This window comes from Quercus suber, unplaced genomic scaffold, assembly GCF_002906115.3.
Source record: "Quercus suber isolate HL8 unplaced genomic scaffold, Cork oak 2.0 scaffold_369, whole genome shotgun sequence".
Taxonomy (NCBI): Eukaryota; Viridiplantae; Streptophyta; class Magnoliopsida; order Fagales; family Fagaceae; genus Quercus; species Quercus suber.
In genome coordinates, this window is record NW_027069821.1 from 222786 (window position 1) to 238182 (window position 15397).

Sequence of the window (15397 nt, forward strand, 5' to 3'; positions counted from 1 at the left end):
TATATTCCAAAAACGTTATTCTATGTGTAACCCCTTCATAAAATATTCATAGTAACACAAAGTTATGAATGTAGACTGCCACTTTGAAAATTACTACATCTTAATCCTTGAGTATCCGATTTAATTATTTAAGTTATTTATCATATATTTATGAAATTCAATTTCATAAATATATACTTTAGTAACTCTTTACTAAAATAGTTAAGCCTAACATTCTGAATAACCAAACCTATTGAATTTATTTCAAGAAAATATTTTATATTTTCGTTTAGAGATTATGAATTCCATTTTGAGAATATATGTTCCATCAACACTAAATGTGACCGTCCAACATATTGAAATTTTAATCGTGACTTTAAATCTCACTACCTCATAAATAAATATTTGAATTGCCTATTTTCAATTAGTAACATATCAATTTATAAGTTTAATGTAGTGAAATTTGTAATACCACTAGTACTACCAAAAAGAAAAGAGTCCGCCCTGAGGGATTTATTTTTTGCCATTTTAAATTAGCCGAAGTCTGAGAATGACACGTTATTAGGAGTTTGTAACTGCAAAACTCGTTTAAAGCAATACTGGAGATCAAAACAAAGCCAAACAATACATAAAATTGAATGTAGAGTGGCATTCATAGTTTGTTTACAACTTACAACTATTCTTTGTTAATTGTTAGATAAAAAAACTCCGTGCCTTTCTACTTCCTGGCATTAGGAAAATCCCCAAAACACTAATTAGCATTAGAAATTGACAATTTCGGGTGGGACAATGCATGTTATCCAAAAGATAAAGAGAAAAACAATGAATAATTACAACACAATATTTCTCTCTTCCTTTTTTGGTATTGCTCGAATAATTCTGTGTATTTATATACAAAAGCATAGAGAAAACAGATGCAAACCAACAGGGAAATTGACCAAAAAAAAAAACCCCTTCAAGGTGGCTCTGTTTGTTTTCACCTGTTTTCCAAATGAAGCATATACCCCAAACTAACCGCTCCTCCATTGTGCCAAATTTTACAACACATATATGTCCAACTAAAACCAGATTTTGGAGAAGCAGTGGGACTCTGCATAACCAATACAGGTTAGAGGGATTAAGATGATTTTTATCAAAATGATGTGATACACAGGATAACCAATAAAGGTTTAGAGGGAACTCATGTAATCTTTTATCAAAGCGAAAATGGGATTGGCAAAAGAATATCCCTCCAGTCTCTGGAACATGATTCCATCCATCCTGGCTTGAACTCCCTCAGAATTTGTCAACTCTTGCAGTAGTTCTTTCAGTGTGCTGTCAACTCCAACTAGAGTATTCCCTATGCCACTCAATACCTCTGGTAGTGTTGGGGATGGTCTTGAAAGCTCCACAAGAGTAACCTATACCCATCCAACCAAATGCATTATAACACATTCTGTAAAGATAGTGAAAGTCACAACCACACTGTTTCTCACTTATAATATGTATGACGATTGATGATGTGATTACAGATCCAAAACCAATGTATGTGCTATAATTTTAAGCTGGAGTAGACTTACGAATTCTACAGAATTAATAATCAGCAGTAGTATTCATCCAAAGCAAATTCAAGACACACAAAAAGATAAAGAGAGAAGAAAGAAGAAAAATAGTAAACAAAAAACCTTTGTATCTTGAGGTATATTAGCCTTCAGTTTTGCTATAGCAACAGCCCGAGAAAGTCCACCAATTGCATCGACCAAACCTCTTGAAGCTGCATCTTTACCAGTCCAAACCCTCCCTTGTGCAACCTCCTCCATCTTATCTACCTAGCAACAATATAATAGGGACATTGGAGACCGTTCAGATTTTAAGGGGGGAAGGGGGAAGTAAAAAAAAAAAAGGGCGAAAGCGATTGAAATTATTATTGAAAATTAAAACGACCAACATACAGGCATTGATCTGGAAAAAGCTGCCTTGTCCCGAAATTGCGTATATGCATTCTGTGCAGACTTAGCAAAAAGTTCTGCTTCATCTGGTCTGTATATAGAAATTGTAACTAGTCAATTGTAAAATCATAGAGGGGTAAAATCATTTTGCATTCAATGCACACCTTAAACTAAAAAATTCTGCAATCAACACCCTTATTAGAGGTAAATTGGCAATGTTCACTCCACCATCCAAATTAGCATTTAAATTAATAATTTAATGAGCAGATTAATCTCAGATTAGTGAGTTGATTGTAGAAATATTTTGGTTTGGGATGCACATTGCAAATGCTCTCATGATTTAGGGTGGATATTTCCCATTCTACAATTCTCTTATATCTGTAAACAAGATAAACACTGTTAAGTGTATGGAATGGTAATTTCGGCACTCCAGAGTAAAAGATCATACTCAATTTCTTATTTCAAAGCCTTGTTCGCTATGTGAGAGAGACAGAGAGAGAGAGAGAGCTACGTATATAAAAATACAGTTCCTCTTTTGATATAGAAATAGATAGGCAAAAATTTTGGGATCTCACTATACCGTTCTTGAACTTTGTTATTGATTTGGCATCCTGGATAATGATATATTAAGAAAACCCAATTATTGAAGGACATCCAGTATTTGTGTCATTATAACTATGGGTCATCATAATACTTAGAAATATATATATTTTTTTATAAGTAATATAACTTAATTGAAAAAAGAAACCAATGCAAAAAACCAAAGCACATAGGCAGTATAAATACTTAGAAATATGAATTCTAAATATAGTTGATATATTAAGGATCATGGATTTGTCTGGGCAATTCTAATCTCCATTTCACCCATAAATTCTCACATTTAAACCAATACTAATGATTGGGCATAACTGCATAATCAAGGAAACAAAATGATCTACACAAAATAGGCTTACATGGTTGGTGGAAGACTCATTCAGGTTTCAATTTGAACATGAGATTTATATGGACAAAAGAATACTATCCGTTCCTGTTTCACAAAGGAAATGTAAAGCTAGCAATTGAACAAGGCCTCTTTACCTTAAAGGTCTTTGATCCGCTGCAAGGAGCTCAGCATATTTTCCCCTCGATAAGATTTCTTTGTTGAAACCAATCTTTTCATACAGCTTCCCCAGGTTAAACCTCCCTACAAGCAAAATCACTAACTCATTAACAACTTCTTGCACAAGCCAAATACATTTTATTTAAGAGCCAAGGGAAGGTTTAAATAGAGAGAAAGAGATTGTGTGTGGGTGTCGTTTCAAGGCAACTAAAAGAAGAGAGAGAGCAAACCAACTTCCAAATGAAAAGCACTTTCTAACCCAGGAGTGATGCACAAACATGAGAAACAGTGTATTGTTGAAAACTTAATCATAAGACTTCTTTAGTTATCAGAAAGAAAACAAAACAAAACCAAAAAAAAAAAACTCTAGTTACAGATCTTCAAGGCCATTTCTGATTAAGATGTTGATAAGGATCAAAACATTCAATCTTGATCAGCCAAAGTTCAATCATGACTGAGAAAAGGGTAGAAGTAGCCATTTGGAGTGTGACCTAGCAGCTTTTACCGCCAAGGAGACAACAATATGAGCTTACTTTCAGTCACAATCTTCCATGAGCAAATATTATTAAATTAGAAAAATCATTTGTGATCATTACAAAAGGTAAACAAATATATTTGCTTTGTAGAATTCAATCTTTTCCACATATATGGTATGCTCAGAGTTGTGTCTACTAATAAGTTTTCATTATGATCGTATTCTTTAGAAAAGGATAGATTCACAACTCTCATATGTGATTTTCCTGTTTTCTTTCGGAATAAAATTTATTTAATTCAAAAAAAAAAAACTAAGGTTCTTCCTTTAGTAATATCTGGAGAATCTACATAAAGAAATTAATCAGAAGGTGTTTTTATTGTAAGGAAGGTTTGACAGAGAAGTTCATATATTTGACTAAACTAACTTAAGCTTCTTGCATATGTCCTCAGTTATATTTCACAAGATGTAATTGAGAATTTAAAATAGGAAAAAAGAAAAAATGAATGAGACCCTTTTTCTTTTTAACCAATACCTTCTGCACACATATGTAGGTTTCTTACTGCTATTAGTCTATAATTAACAAAAATTTCTTCTATTAATATTCCGACCAACGTTATATCTCTGAAGTTCACTTTTTTTCCCCCCTATCCGGGAAGCATTCTTAGGTTCACCTGTTACAACTCCAATGGAACCAGTCAAGGTTAGATTTTCTGCAACAATAGTCCCTGCTGCCATTGCCATATAGTATCCTCCACTTGCTGCCACATCAGACATTGATGCAATGACAGGTTTTGATGCAGCCAAAAGTCGGATTTCCCTCCACATTCTGCACACCAAAAACACCAGGGGTTATTAAGCCATAGGATAATTTCTTTAAATAATTCAATAAAAGCAACCAAAGCCCCTTTGCCAATCTTCATATCTTATTCCTTAACTCTCCTTTTGTCTTCTTGTTCAAGTTTTTTATCAGTTAGCGTTGCTTGGAAGGTTGGTCCTTTGATTTAAAATACCAATTGCAGACATAGTAGGTTTGAAACTTTTGACAGACTCCAGAAGTGTAATGGACTGGATAAGTTTTTAACAATGGCAGATACATAAGTGCTGCTACCAGAAGCAACACGGAAACTAAATTTAAAGAGTAAGCAGGAAGGCCTGTAAACAGTCGCCATGGTCAGCACCACAACTATAGCTTTTATTCAGAGAAATGTGTATTTTTTGTCTCATGCCTACCTCCACTTTGCCTTATTAAATCTAACGGTAGGGTTCCACAGTCCATACTTTTGATTGACATCAAACAAGAAGACACAGAATGTTTACCGCCACTGTGCCTCAATATTATTCAATAACCATAGTCCACACAGGGTATGTTTGGAACGGAAGGGGATGGAGGAAGAGAAGTTCCCTTCTCCTCTCCCTACATCTCCCTCCATCCAAATATAGGGACAAGTTTCAGAGTCACAAAAGCTTAGTGGGAGGACAATAAATTCTCCACTGTTTTGGTGCCTAATGAGAAACTACTGCGGGTTTTGAGAGCAGGACATCTCTTGGTCTTAGTTTACAAGCTAGATGTTGAAAAGGCAATCATGTTAATTGGGGTGTATTAGATTTGGGGCAATACATCAAAGATGAAACACTCCTGGATTTCCACTATCAAGATCTAATTTCTTGTGAACAGAACTACCACTCTTCAACCTTCTCATTAGCCACAGTCCACACTTGTTTCAGAGTCACAGAACGCAAAGTGGGAGGACCATAAATTCTAGACTCTGTTTTGGCGCCTAATGAGAGACTAATGAGAGTTTTGAGAGCAGGAGTCTTGGCCTTAGTTTGCAAGCTATGCAGAAAAAGAGATCATGTTAAATTGGAGTGAATTAAAAAAAAAAAAAAAAAAAAAAAAAAACCACAAACAAACAAACAAACAAAACAAAAAAACTAATTAAAAAACAAATAAATGAAGATCTAAAAGTTAGGGTTTTGTAAAAAGAACTGATAGGCAATAGCAACAACCCACAAACCGAAGAAGCAATAACAACCTCCATCCACACCAAACCCAAACCAAAAGAACCCCCAATCTCAACCACCAACCTCCATCCACACCACCAGTCAAACACTACAACCCACAAATTCAGGGGGCTTTTGGCTAGGAAACTTCAGAGAAGAGATCGAGATGAAAAAAAGGAACGAACTGCCACCCGTGGAGAACTGAACTTGAATTCGGCCATGGCAGATTGGTGGAGAGAGAACTGAACTTGTGGGCCTTTTGTTATGAAAAATAGAGAAAGATGGGACCGGTTCAAGTGGCACCACCAACACTTTAGATGGAGCACAGCCCAGTTTCCCACTTTTTAAGCAAGACTCATATCGAAATTTCACACATTAAGCTTCTCTGATTTGGTGGAGAGAGATGCCTCTGTCAAGTGTAGAGAGAACAGATTGACAGTGGTTTACTTTACACATGGAAGAAATAGTGGTAGAGACAGATTGTTAGGGCTCCGTTAGCAATCAAAAAAAGTGTTTTGGTTTGGAGTAGAAATAAATTTAAAACTTGAAACTACCAAATCCACCAACAAAAAAAGCCATACAGAGAAACCAAAACCCCAATTGCCACTTTTCTCCTTTCTCATATTAACACCAATATGATTCAATTAGGTCAAGGACTCACTCTCATACTTGAAACTCAACACAGTTTGTGAGGAAGCCCAATGTCCTAACATTGAAGAGAATTGGAATGGAGGTGGAGATGGAGATGGTATTGCATCTGCAACTATTATGCTTCTTGGGTACACTTGTACGCATTGATGTCGATTCTGTGCTGTCAAAAATAGTAGAACCTGCTGCCCTGATCCAATGAACCTCAGAACACTGCCAAGGCTTTACTGAATTAGGGATATTAATTTTTACCAAACCCTATATTTAGATTCTTTTAAAAGGTGAAGTGATGAGGTGGGTTATATAGACCTAACGGAGGCCACTTCAAGTGGGTAAAGTGACACAGTCCAAACCATGGGTAGGCACTATTAAAATGGGCCTAACCACATGTGGGTCAACTGTAATTAACCAGAAGATTTAATTTCTTGCAAACAGAACTACTGTCACTCTTCAACAGATTGATAGGACTAAGGCAAGGTAATCCACATTCGCTGCTTTTCACTATTCTTGTTAGGGAAGTTTTCAGCATATGTTGGATAGAGAAGCAGAGGACAGTTTATATCAAGCTTTACCTTTGGTAATAATAATACAAATCGAGTGCGACTTCAAATTTCTACGCGCAGATGACACTACTATTATTTCGGGGCTGATATAAACTTTCTAAGATGTCTACTCATACATTTTCAAGTAGTTACAAATATGAGGATTATTTTTGAGAAAAAAGAATTAGTTTCAGCGGGTGCTCCAGAGAAGGAGGAGGTCTGGCAGAGGTTTTAAGATTTGGGGCAGGTTCCTTCTCACATATTGACTCCCATTGGGAGCGTTGTGGGATCTTTTATTACCTAGTATGAGGTTAAGGGTGTAAGAAAATTGACAGAGAATAATGAATCACCAAAGGGTAGATTATAAAGAAAACAAAACATAATAGGCAACTTGTCTACGAAATGGCCACTGTCTTAGTTCATGTATCAATGGATTCATAACACATATATAGAGGTAAAATATTCCAGAACTTACAAATCAGAAGCAAGAGCATCACCTCCAGGGCTGTCAATTCGGATTATTGCTGCCTTGTATCTTTTAGACTCTGAAGGTGAGGCAAAGGGGGGAAAAAACAGATGACTGGAAAAATAATTTATGATCACGCAAATATCGGGTAACTAAAAACAGAAAGCAAGAATACAGACATTAAATTCAAACTAAGCAACCCCAAGTAGATAAGACATGATCCTTGTAGGCTTCATGCTTTGCTCTTAGACCTCCAAAAGCAAAAATTATAGATGAATGTTGTGGATGCATATGGACATTACCATATATTCAAATGAATTGCACTAACTCACTCCGTTCTTTTCTTTTACATTAGCAGTTTTTTAGATACCTAACCAGAGGTCTTCTCAAAGTCAAGTTGCACGTTATCTGTTTTTCTTTCATTGTATCTTTGAATGTTTCCCCATGTTTTCACAACGTATAGCATGGAATAAGTTTATACTGTCACATTGTTTCTATTTAACACGTGATGACTGTTAACATGACATAATTGGCATGCCACCATCTCAAAAGGCAAGGTCACATCTTAAGATCAAGTTGATCATGCCTCCACAGTAAGAAAAAGAGCATTAGATCAAGCAATGTGGAATTATAAGATAATGTATTACCTCTCACTGTACGAATCTTCTCAATGAACTGCTCCCCAACAATACCTGAACCAGAGACACTTAATGGACTTCGTACACGACTAATGCTCCCTGAGGCTCTGATTACAGCTATTTGGTCTTTACCACCTGATAAACCGAGAGTCCATTTTCTAACTCTAGAGTATTTTCTGCAAGGTTAATATTCACATCTTTAAACATCCAAGTGATTGAACCAATGGAAGTCTTAGATTGGTCACAAGTCACACACAGAAAAATGAAGATGTTCATGTATCACTAATACAGATAGATAAGACAACAATGATTGCACACGTGTCAGTGTGTGTGAGGCAAAGAAAGTTAGCTCTTAGAGTGCTATGAATTGCTGAAAAAAACCTTAATGCACCTTGCAGTGTAAATCTAAATCATTAATAATGCTTACATATCAAACAAAAACAAAAAAAGTCGCATGGATATGTTAGGATAATGGTTAAGTGATTAAAATACAATTTCTTAATAGATTAAGCTTTTGGAACAATTAGTAATTTAACATGGTATTAGAGCAAGAGGTCCTGAGTTCGATTCCTATCTCCCATTTAAAATGTTAAAAATCTCATTTGTTGGCCTTGCTTCTTAAGGAGGAGTTTAAGCCCACACGTGAGGGTAAGTGTTAGGATAATGGTCAAGTGATTAAATTCACCATTACCTATAGTTTAAGATTTTGGGACAATCAGTAATGAAGTGTTAGGATAATGGTTAAGTGATTAAAGTCATCATTTCCTAATAGTTTAATCTTTTAGGACAATCGGTAATTTAACAATATATATGGAAATACAAAACATGATAATTATTCCTCAGATATCTTGTTGAGAAATTTAAATCAAAAAAGAATTAAAAATTCAAATAAGAGGTAAGTGAAGCCCCATGACTAGTATTCACCCAAAATATTTAAAAGCTAAAACAGCATGATGTTGAAATCATTTTTTATATGACAGATTATGATACAGCAATCAAATACAGTTGGATAAACAATCTAAAGATTAGATGTCTAAACAACAGAAAGTAACAGGCACTTTTTTTTAATTAAAGAAAATGACAGCTTTAATTGGGAGGAAGGGGTTGTCAATTTGCCAAAAATGACTCCAGGAAACAATACACTCCATTAAAACACATTTGTAGGCATCCAATAATAAGTTGACTACCTGTAATCAATCATAGGGACCTGTTTATCAATAGGTAATCCTAGTTTCTCCCTCAACATTGAAATAACCTGCAAGGACTAAATGTTACTAAAAACCACCTGAAATCATCATATCAATCAAGTGGGAAAAAAAGCATTACAGTTTGAAGGACACAAACCATTCTCAATACCGATGACTGTCACACTCATACTATTTAACAGAAACTATTGAACAGGTATTAATGGCCAACATACGATCAAATTTAACAACAATATGATATTTACATGTCTGAAAATTTGTAGGTTCCGTTTAGACTTGATAATTACTATGCATTAGAAGCTCTACCTATAACTTATCTGAAGGAGCATGGAGGGGCACCAAGTTTTAGAAAACCTTTTCAACTGGCTGTTAGTATAATGTCATTAAAATCTTGTAGACCAAACACTAAATGAAAATGCTACCTCAGTAACTTCACTCTCAAGATATTTTTAAAAATTCTTAATAAATGCAGTAGCAGATATTGATTCTTCCTCATAAACTTCAAGCCCAGACTTCTAAGCCAAAAGGAGTAGAATTCTATACCTCGTCATCATAACGTATGTTTGTTATCCAGCCCTCTTCTTTCAGCCTTTCTACTTGGTAGACACCATCATTAATGAAGTTCTCAAGATCTTCCCTTGTCTTTCCTACAGAATTTGCAGAAGCCTGTGAGTTTATTTAATACTTGAAGATTGAGAAAAGCATCAGATGCAAAGCTACCTTTTGTTGAAGAAACTTTATCCAGCCAATTCCCATAGATGTTTTCGAGCAATGCAGTCAGCATCTCACAATTTTCCTTAGACATCGTTTTGCGTATAAGTTGATCCCCTGCACTTTTGTATTTGCCAAACCTTTGCACTTCTGGCTCAATTCCTACATTGTCAAAGACACCTACAAAACAAAAATTTTGAAACCTCAATCAAATAATACAATTGGAGCCATAAGTTAGCTCAGACTACATTTTTTAATTAGTGAAAAATTAGGGCTGGACTTTTGTATATGTTCCATTAAAAAACTTATGCAAGAGCATAAGACTCTAAATACTTATCTTACAAGCCTCCATAAGATGCACATGTGAGCACTTGGGATTAAACAACTACTATAAAATGCAATTTCTCTTCTATTTAAAATTGAGTGACAATAAAAGAGCCAAGGCCACGCTGTCCATATTTCAACAATCAATTTATGTAATTAACAAAACTTCACAACACTAATTACTGGAGAGGATTACCAATTCCTTGAGATGGGGATTCATGCAACTTGCAAAGATGGATTTTGAAAGCTCTGGTTTAAACATTTCAGATGCTATCTAATGGTTGAACATCTCATTTTGACATATGAATCTCAAGAAATAGTCTAGCGAATTTAGAATTCAGAATACTTTTACTGCATAAAATTCTGAAACAGAGATTAGTAATATAAGCAAGTCAATGGTGCACTAAGAAGAAAACATCCTAATGCTCCTAAGTATTTTCCCATTTTATTTTGACATTCATGTGAAAACATAGAAAGTGGTAAACCTCAGCTGTAAAGAACCCAAATGATGTTACAGAATATGGAGATAAAATTAGAACCAATGAATACTGTCCAAATAATCTGACCATGGTATTTAAAAAATATTTATAACTAGTTCCATGACACCCAAGGCTACAATAAGGAGCAACATAGCTAACAAGTTTAATTGATGGTGATGGCAGCAGAATCAGCATGTTCTCCATTTTAGACATTAGTTGCAAGTTCAGGCAAGCGAAACAAAGATAGAATACCTGCAAGGATACATATTTGTAAACACAAGCTTTTGGAAATGATGAATTTAATTGTTTTAACCAGCATTCTAACACTCTCCTCATGTTTGGATCCAAACTTCCCTTGATAAATGGGGTCTGACATGTGGGTTTTTTAATTTTCAAATGAGTCATATAGTAGAGATGGGGTTCGAACTCAGGATCACATATGATATCGTGATAAATTACAACTTGTCCAAAGTCTTAAGTTATTAAGAAATTATAAATATAATCATTAACCATTATTCTAACAAAAACTATACAAGAACTAGCAAAATCAACTTACCTCTAAGGAACGATGCTTGAACCGTTAAACCAAACAAAGAAAAATAAGCACTTGAAGGGGCATATATCTCTTCACATGCACAGGCAAGGTAATATTCTTTCTCACGACATGCAGGGACATATGCCACAATGAATTTGCCTGCATTTGAAGTATAAATAAAGATCAACGTTACAGGTTGTAGTAATAGATAATTTGCTGGCTGATCACCATAGAAACTTGAAGTTTCAAAGACATAACTCAGCTATCTAGTAAAGGAGGTATCTAGTACTTTGGACATAACAAACAAAGTCAATGATCTTGTGATGAAAAGAAGATAGAAAAACTAAAAAGGTATGAAGTGCTTCTTAAGATGATACAAACACAACTCCAATTAAAAAGAAACGGAGCTCCTGAACCTCCAAAGAAGATAAATTGCCCGTCATTTAGGTGCATACATACCACAATAAGCTCTAACTCAAATGACTTATCAAAAAAAATAAAAAGCTCTAATTCAAATGGCACTTCTTTCTCCCATTAAAATGGGTGGACGATGAGGTTGTGGGTTCAAAACCCACTAGGTGCATATGTAATTGACCATTTAAAAAAATATACGTGCACACAAACACTAAGTCAACCTCTTTCCTAATGAGTTCTAGCTCAAATGGCACCCCCACTCCTTGTAAGAGTAATGCTAAGGGTAAGGTTGAGAGTCAAGGTGAGGTCAAGGATTCAAGACTGTGCATGTATAACTTACAAATTAAAAACAAATAGCGAAGCTCTTCAGGTGCATGCATACGCATGAACCAAGCCTCTTCAAGCAGATGCAAAACATGTCGAATCACTTGACTAAACATGTCTAATCAAATAGTTCACTGCTGTATGCTGCATGTGTGTGTTAGTGTACTCGGTAGCCAGCACTTCTTTTTTACAACTACAATAACCGTACATACTCCATCAAAATTCCAAAGACAAAGAACTGATGCAGGGTTAGGTCATGCGTTCAGAAGGATTATCCAAGTATTATGAGAAAAATAAATAGCAAGATGGTACTACCTGATTTCTTGAAATCGAAAATATGCCTTCGAATTTCTTCAACTTTGCTCCAGCCACAACTCAAGGTTTCAATATGAAGATAGATACCGGAAATGCGTGGATCATATGCTGCTTTTACAATGTTCTCACAAATTTGAGGTAGAGATAGTCCTGAAGAGAAACGGCTCTTTAGCTGATCAGATATCTGAACATAAGAAAGAGCAACACAATTTCAACTTCTAAAATAAAACATGTATTCGGCATCTACTATTAGCCTAAGATAGATTGTATCATTGTATCAGAGTCGACACTACACAGTCCAAGCAAAAAATGGCAGTAGATTATTATAGATGCCGCATCGTATGTTTTCGGTGGAAAGCATTTTCTGGTTTTTGGTACAGCGAAAAACACAAGTCAATGGAAAATGTTTTCTATGATCGATAGAAAACAAGCTCAATAGAGCGGGAATTTTTTTTTTTAAAATGTCACATACTCAACAAAACACCACAAATGTTTTCTAGCCCATTTTCAAGGTCTCAACAAAATGAGTCATTTTCAATGTAATGTTCAACCATTGTTGAAATTGAACCTAGCGTAAATTATCACAAGTATAACCAGAGCTAATCGAAGACCAAATACACCTAGCCTTCACTTAGATCAGACTGAGCTGTAAATTTTCTTGTTTAAACTTTTCATAATAAATATATTAACACAACTGGCAAAAAAATCAAAACAAAACAAACAAAATTGTTGAGCAATTCAATCGTGACGAAATAATTATCATCTAATATGCTCAAATTACAGTAATCTAATCACAGTCTGTTTCGCTATGCTCTTTTAAGCTAAATTTTCATCTCAAGTCTTTTTCAAATTATAGAAATGGAGAAAGAAAAGCAAAGCAACCTGGCCGCGAATCTTCATGGTCAAGACGGTGCCTTTGCGAACTCGCTCCCAAGGCAAAGCAGTGAGCATCTTGAGCTTGACAGTGAACTTCCTCCACCAGTTAAACTCTTCAAACTGAAATTCACCGCTTGGATACTCTGAATCTTTAACACTACTACTCTCGCTACTATTAATCTTCTTCGTCTTCCCTTCCTCATTTTCTGATTTCTCTGCTTCTTCTTCTTCGCTTTTGGTTTCGGAGGAGTCGAATGCGCGGACGGAAAGGGTTCGGAGAGGAAGGGAAGGAGAAGGAGAGGAAGGAGAGACGAAGAGGGAAAGAGAGAAGCGGTGATGATGGAATTGGAGAGAAGAGAGAGAGGGGCGAGGCTTGGAGTTGGAGAGGAAAGAAGTGAGGGTTTGGCGATGGAAAGAGGTGATATGGGTAGTGTGGAGAAGAAGGAGCCTCGACATTTTTGCGAAACGGATTTTCAAACGTGTGTGCGCGTTTGTGTGTCCTTGGAGTGAGGAAGAGCAAGAAGGAAGAGTGTGGAAGAGAGCAGAACACGTAAAAGAAAGAGAAAACAAAAAAGGGTGAAGTTTCGTCCACGTCATCGGGGTTTTGGACTGTCACCGTGTCATTTTCTAGTGCTTTACACTCGTTTTAGCATGTACACTACTGAACTACAAGGATTTATCTTCCTTTTTTTTTTTTTTTTTCTTTTTTTATATAAAAATATTTTTCCAATATAAAACTTTATTGAAGCCACAAGCTCATAATATTTTTTTTTACTTAAGTTTTCAAAGGAAACATTTAGACTTCAAATTATTTTGCTCCCTCAACTATCAAATTATAAAATAAATATTTATAATATATTACTTTTTGTAAAAATATATATAGTCTATCAAAAAAATGTATAAACTTATTAGTTGAGGAGAGAGAATTTGAGTTTTTGATATCTCTCTTAAGAACGCCAAAAAGTACCAATTAAATTACAGAATATTTAGTGAAATAAAAGGTTTTTATTTAATAACTATGACAATTTTATATCAATACCGATGTATGATATAATTTACTATTTAATTTTTTTAATTTTGGCATTTTTATGTAAGTTTTGTTATTTTAGGTTTAGGGCATTTATTTCCTTGATTTTGGGGACTTGTTTAGTAAGGTTTTGTAGGTTTTTCTAGCCGCTTTAGGTTTTTTAACCACTTAGGTGTTTTTATTTTTTATTTTTATTTTTTATTTTACTATTTAAATGCATTGTAGTCTCCAAAAGGAATTCAGTTTTCAAATTTTATTTATTAAGACTTTTGTCTTTTTTTTTTTTTTTTCTTGGTAGATTCCAGATCTATCATCTTGTGAATTTAAAGAACCTCTCATGAATTTAAGGTATACTACCAGAAACGAACAATTTAGTTTCTATTCCATCAAAGAAGGTATTGTGTGTGGTTTTTTTTTTTTTTCACAACATAAAATACGATATCCAATATTCAAATTGCATGTTCTAAATCAATGCAATCATTCTGTAAAATATACCTTTCTGAGTAACCAATATATGATTGCAAATTTGATGTAATCATTAGCGTTGTTGAATATAATATTGCAGCATAACATTTTTTTACATTTTTTTTTTTTAATGTATGTTACAAATTTACAGTGATTGTCGTAATTAGAATATAATAAAAGTGTATATATTAGCGATGGACCAAGATAAATGTTATGTAGCTCTAATAACAATATATCATGTTAATAGTTGTAAAAAATATTATATTCCTACCATTTCTTAGTTGAAAATGAATAATGGTAGAGATAAGAGTTATGAGTGTTGAGGTACATTTTTTTCACTCATGCCACATGCTCCAATCCTATTTAATTATAGTTATTTATTCACCAAAAAATACCAAAACATCACCCATAAATTATTTTGGGCCTCCATAAATATTTTTCATCTCATTGGCCCACAAATATTTCCTTTCTCATTATTTAAATTGGGTCACGATATAAACGATAACAAAAAGCCCAAAAACTCATATATTATCCAATTTTATTATCATTATTTAACTAAGTCCAATATTCGTTAACACTATTAAAAACCTAAGCTAGCTACTTGACACTATTTAGTAAAAAGCCCAAGGTTATCAATATTTGGCAAAATACTATATTACAAGTATTTCACTTAAAGTCCAATGATGAACAATGCTTTAAGTTCTTAAACTCATTATTATAATATTACAAGCCCATTGAATCTATTTTATAAAACCCATAGTGACTATTTATGTTACGTAATACTATTCATTTTTCCAAAACCCATGGCAAATATATATCAAGCCCATGGAGAATTATGAATTTGTGTTACTAATATAAAAGCCCATGGAGAGTTGTGATTATTTATTTTAAGCCCATGACATTTATTTATTATATACTCATGGTAACTATTTATGTTATTTAACAC

At 34.4% G+C, this 15397-nt stretch overlaps 1 protein-coding gene across 1 annotated transcript; it reads right to left on the minus strand.

Annotated features, from left to right (window-relative positions):
* Window positions 1–806: 806 nt before the first annotated feature.
* LOC112022571 (serine protease SPPA, chloroplastic) lies at window positions 807–13498 on the minus strand. The gene is made up of 13 exons (XM_024055186.2): window positions 12966–13498; window positions 12084–12267; window positions 11052–11189; window positions 9702–9872; window positions 9525–9628; window positions 8964–9031; window positions 7786–7952; window positions 7148–7217; window positions 4153–4307; window positions 2985–3090; window positions 1911–1998; window positions 1644–1787; window positions 807–1379 (listed from the first exon to the last, which is right to left on the minus strand). The coding sequence occupies exons 1-13, from the start codon at window positions 13413–13415 to the stop codon at window positions 1149–1151; spliced, it is 2076 nt and encodes a 691-aa protein (XP_023910954.2). The 5' UTR covers window positions 13416–13498; the 3' UTR covers window positions 807–1148.
* Between the last annotated feature and the right edge of the window lie 1899 nt (window positions 13499–15397).

Excerpts from the sequence above, each read along its gene's own strand:
- LOC112022571 (XM_024055186.2), bottom strand. The coding sequence starts at position 13,415 with ATGTCGAGGCTCCTTCTTCTCCACACTACCCATATCACCTCTTTCCAT. Across the intron at positions 9,032-9,524 it reads ACATACGTTATGATGACGAG|GTTATTTCAATGTTGAGGGA; the intron begins GTATAGAATTCT and ends TAGTCCTTGCAG. Across the intron at positions 4,308-7,147 it reads GATGCTCTTGCTTCTGATTT|AATGTGGAGGGAAATCCGAC; the intron begins GTAAGTTCTGGA and ends TTTGGTGTGCAG.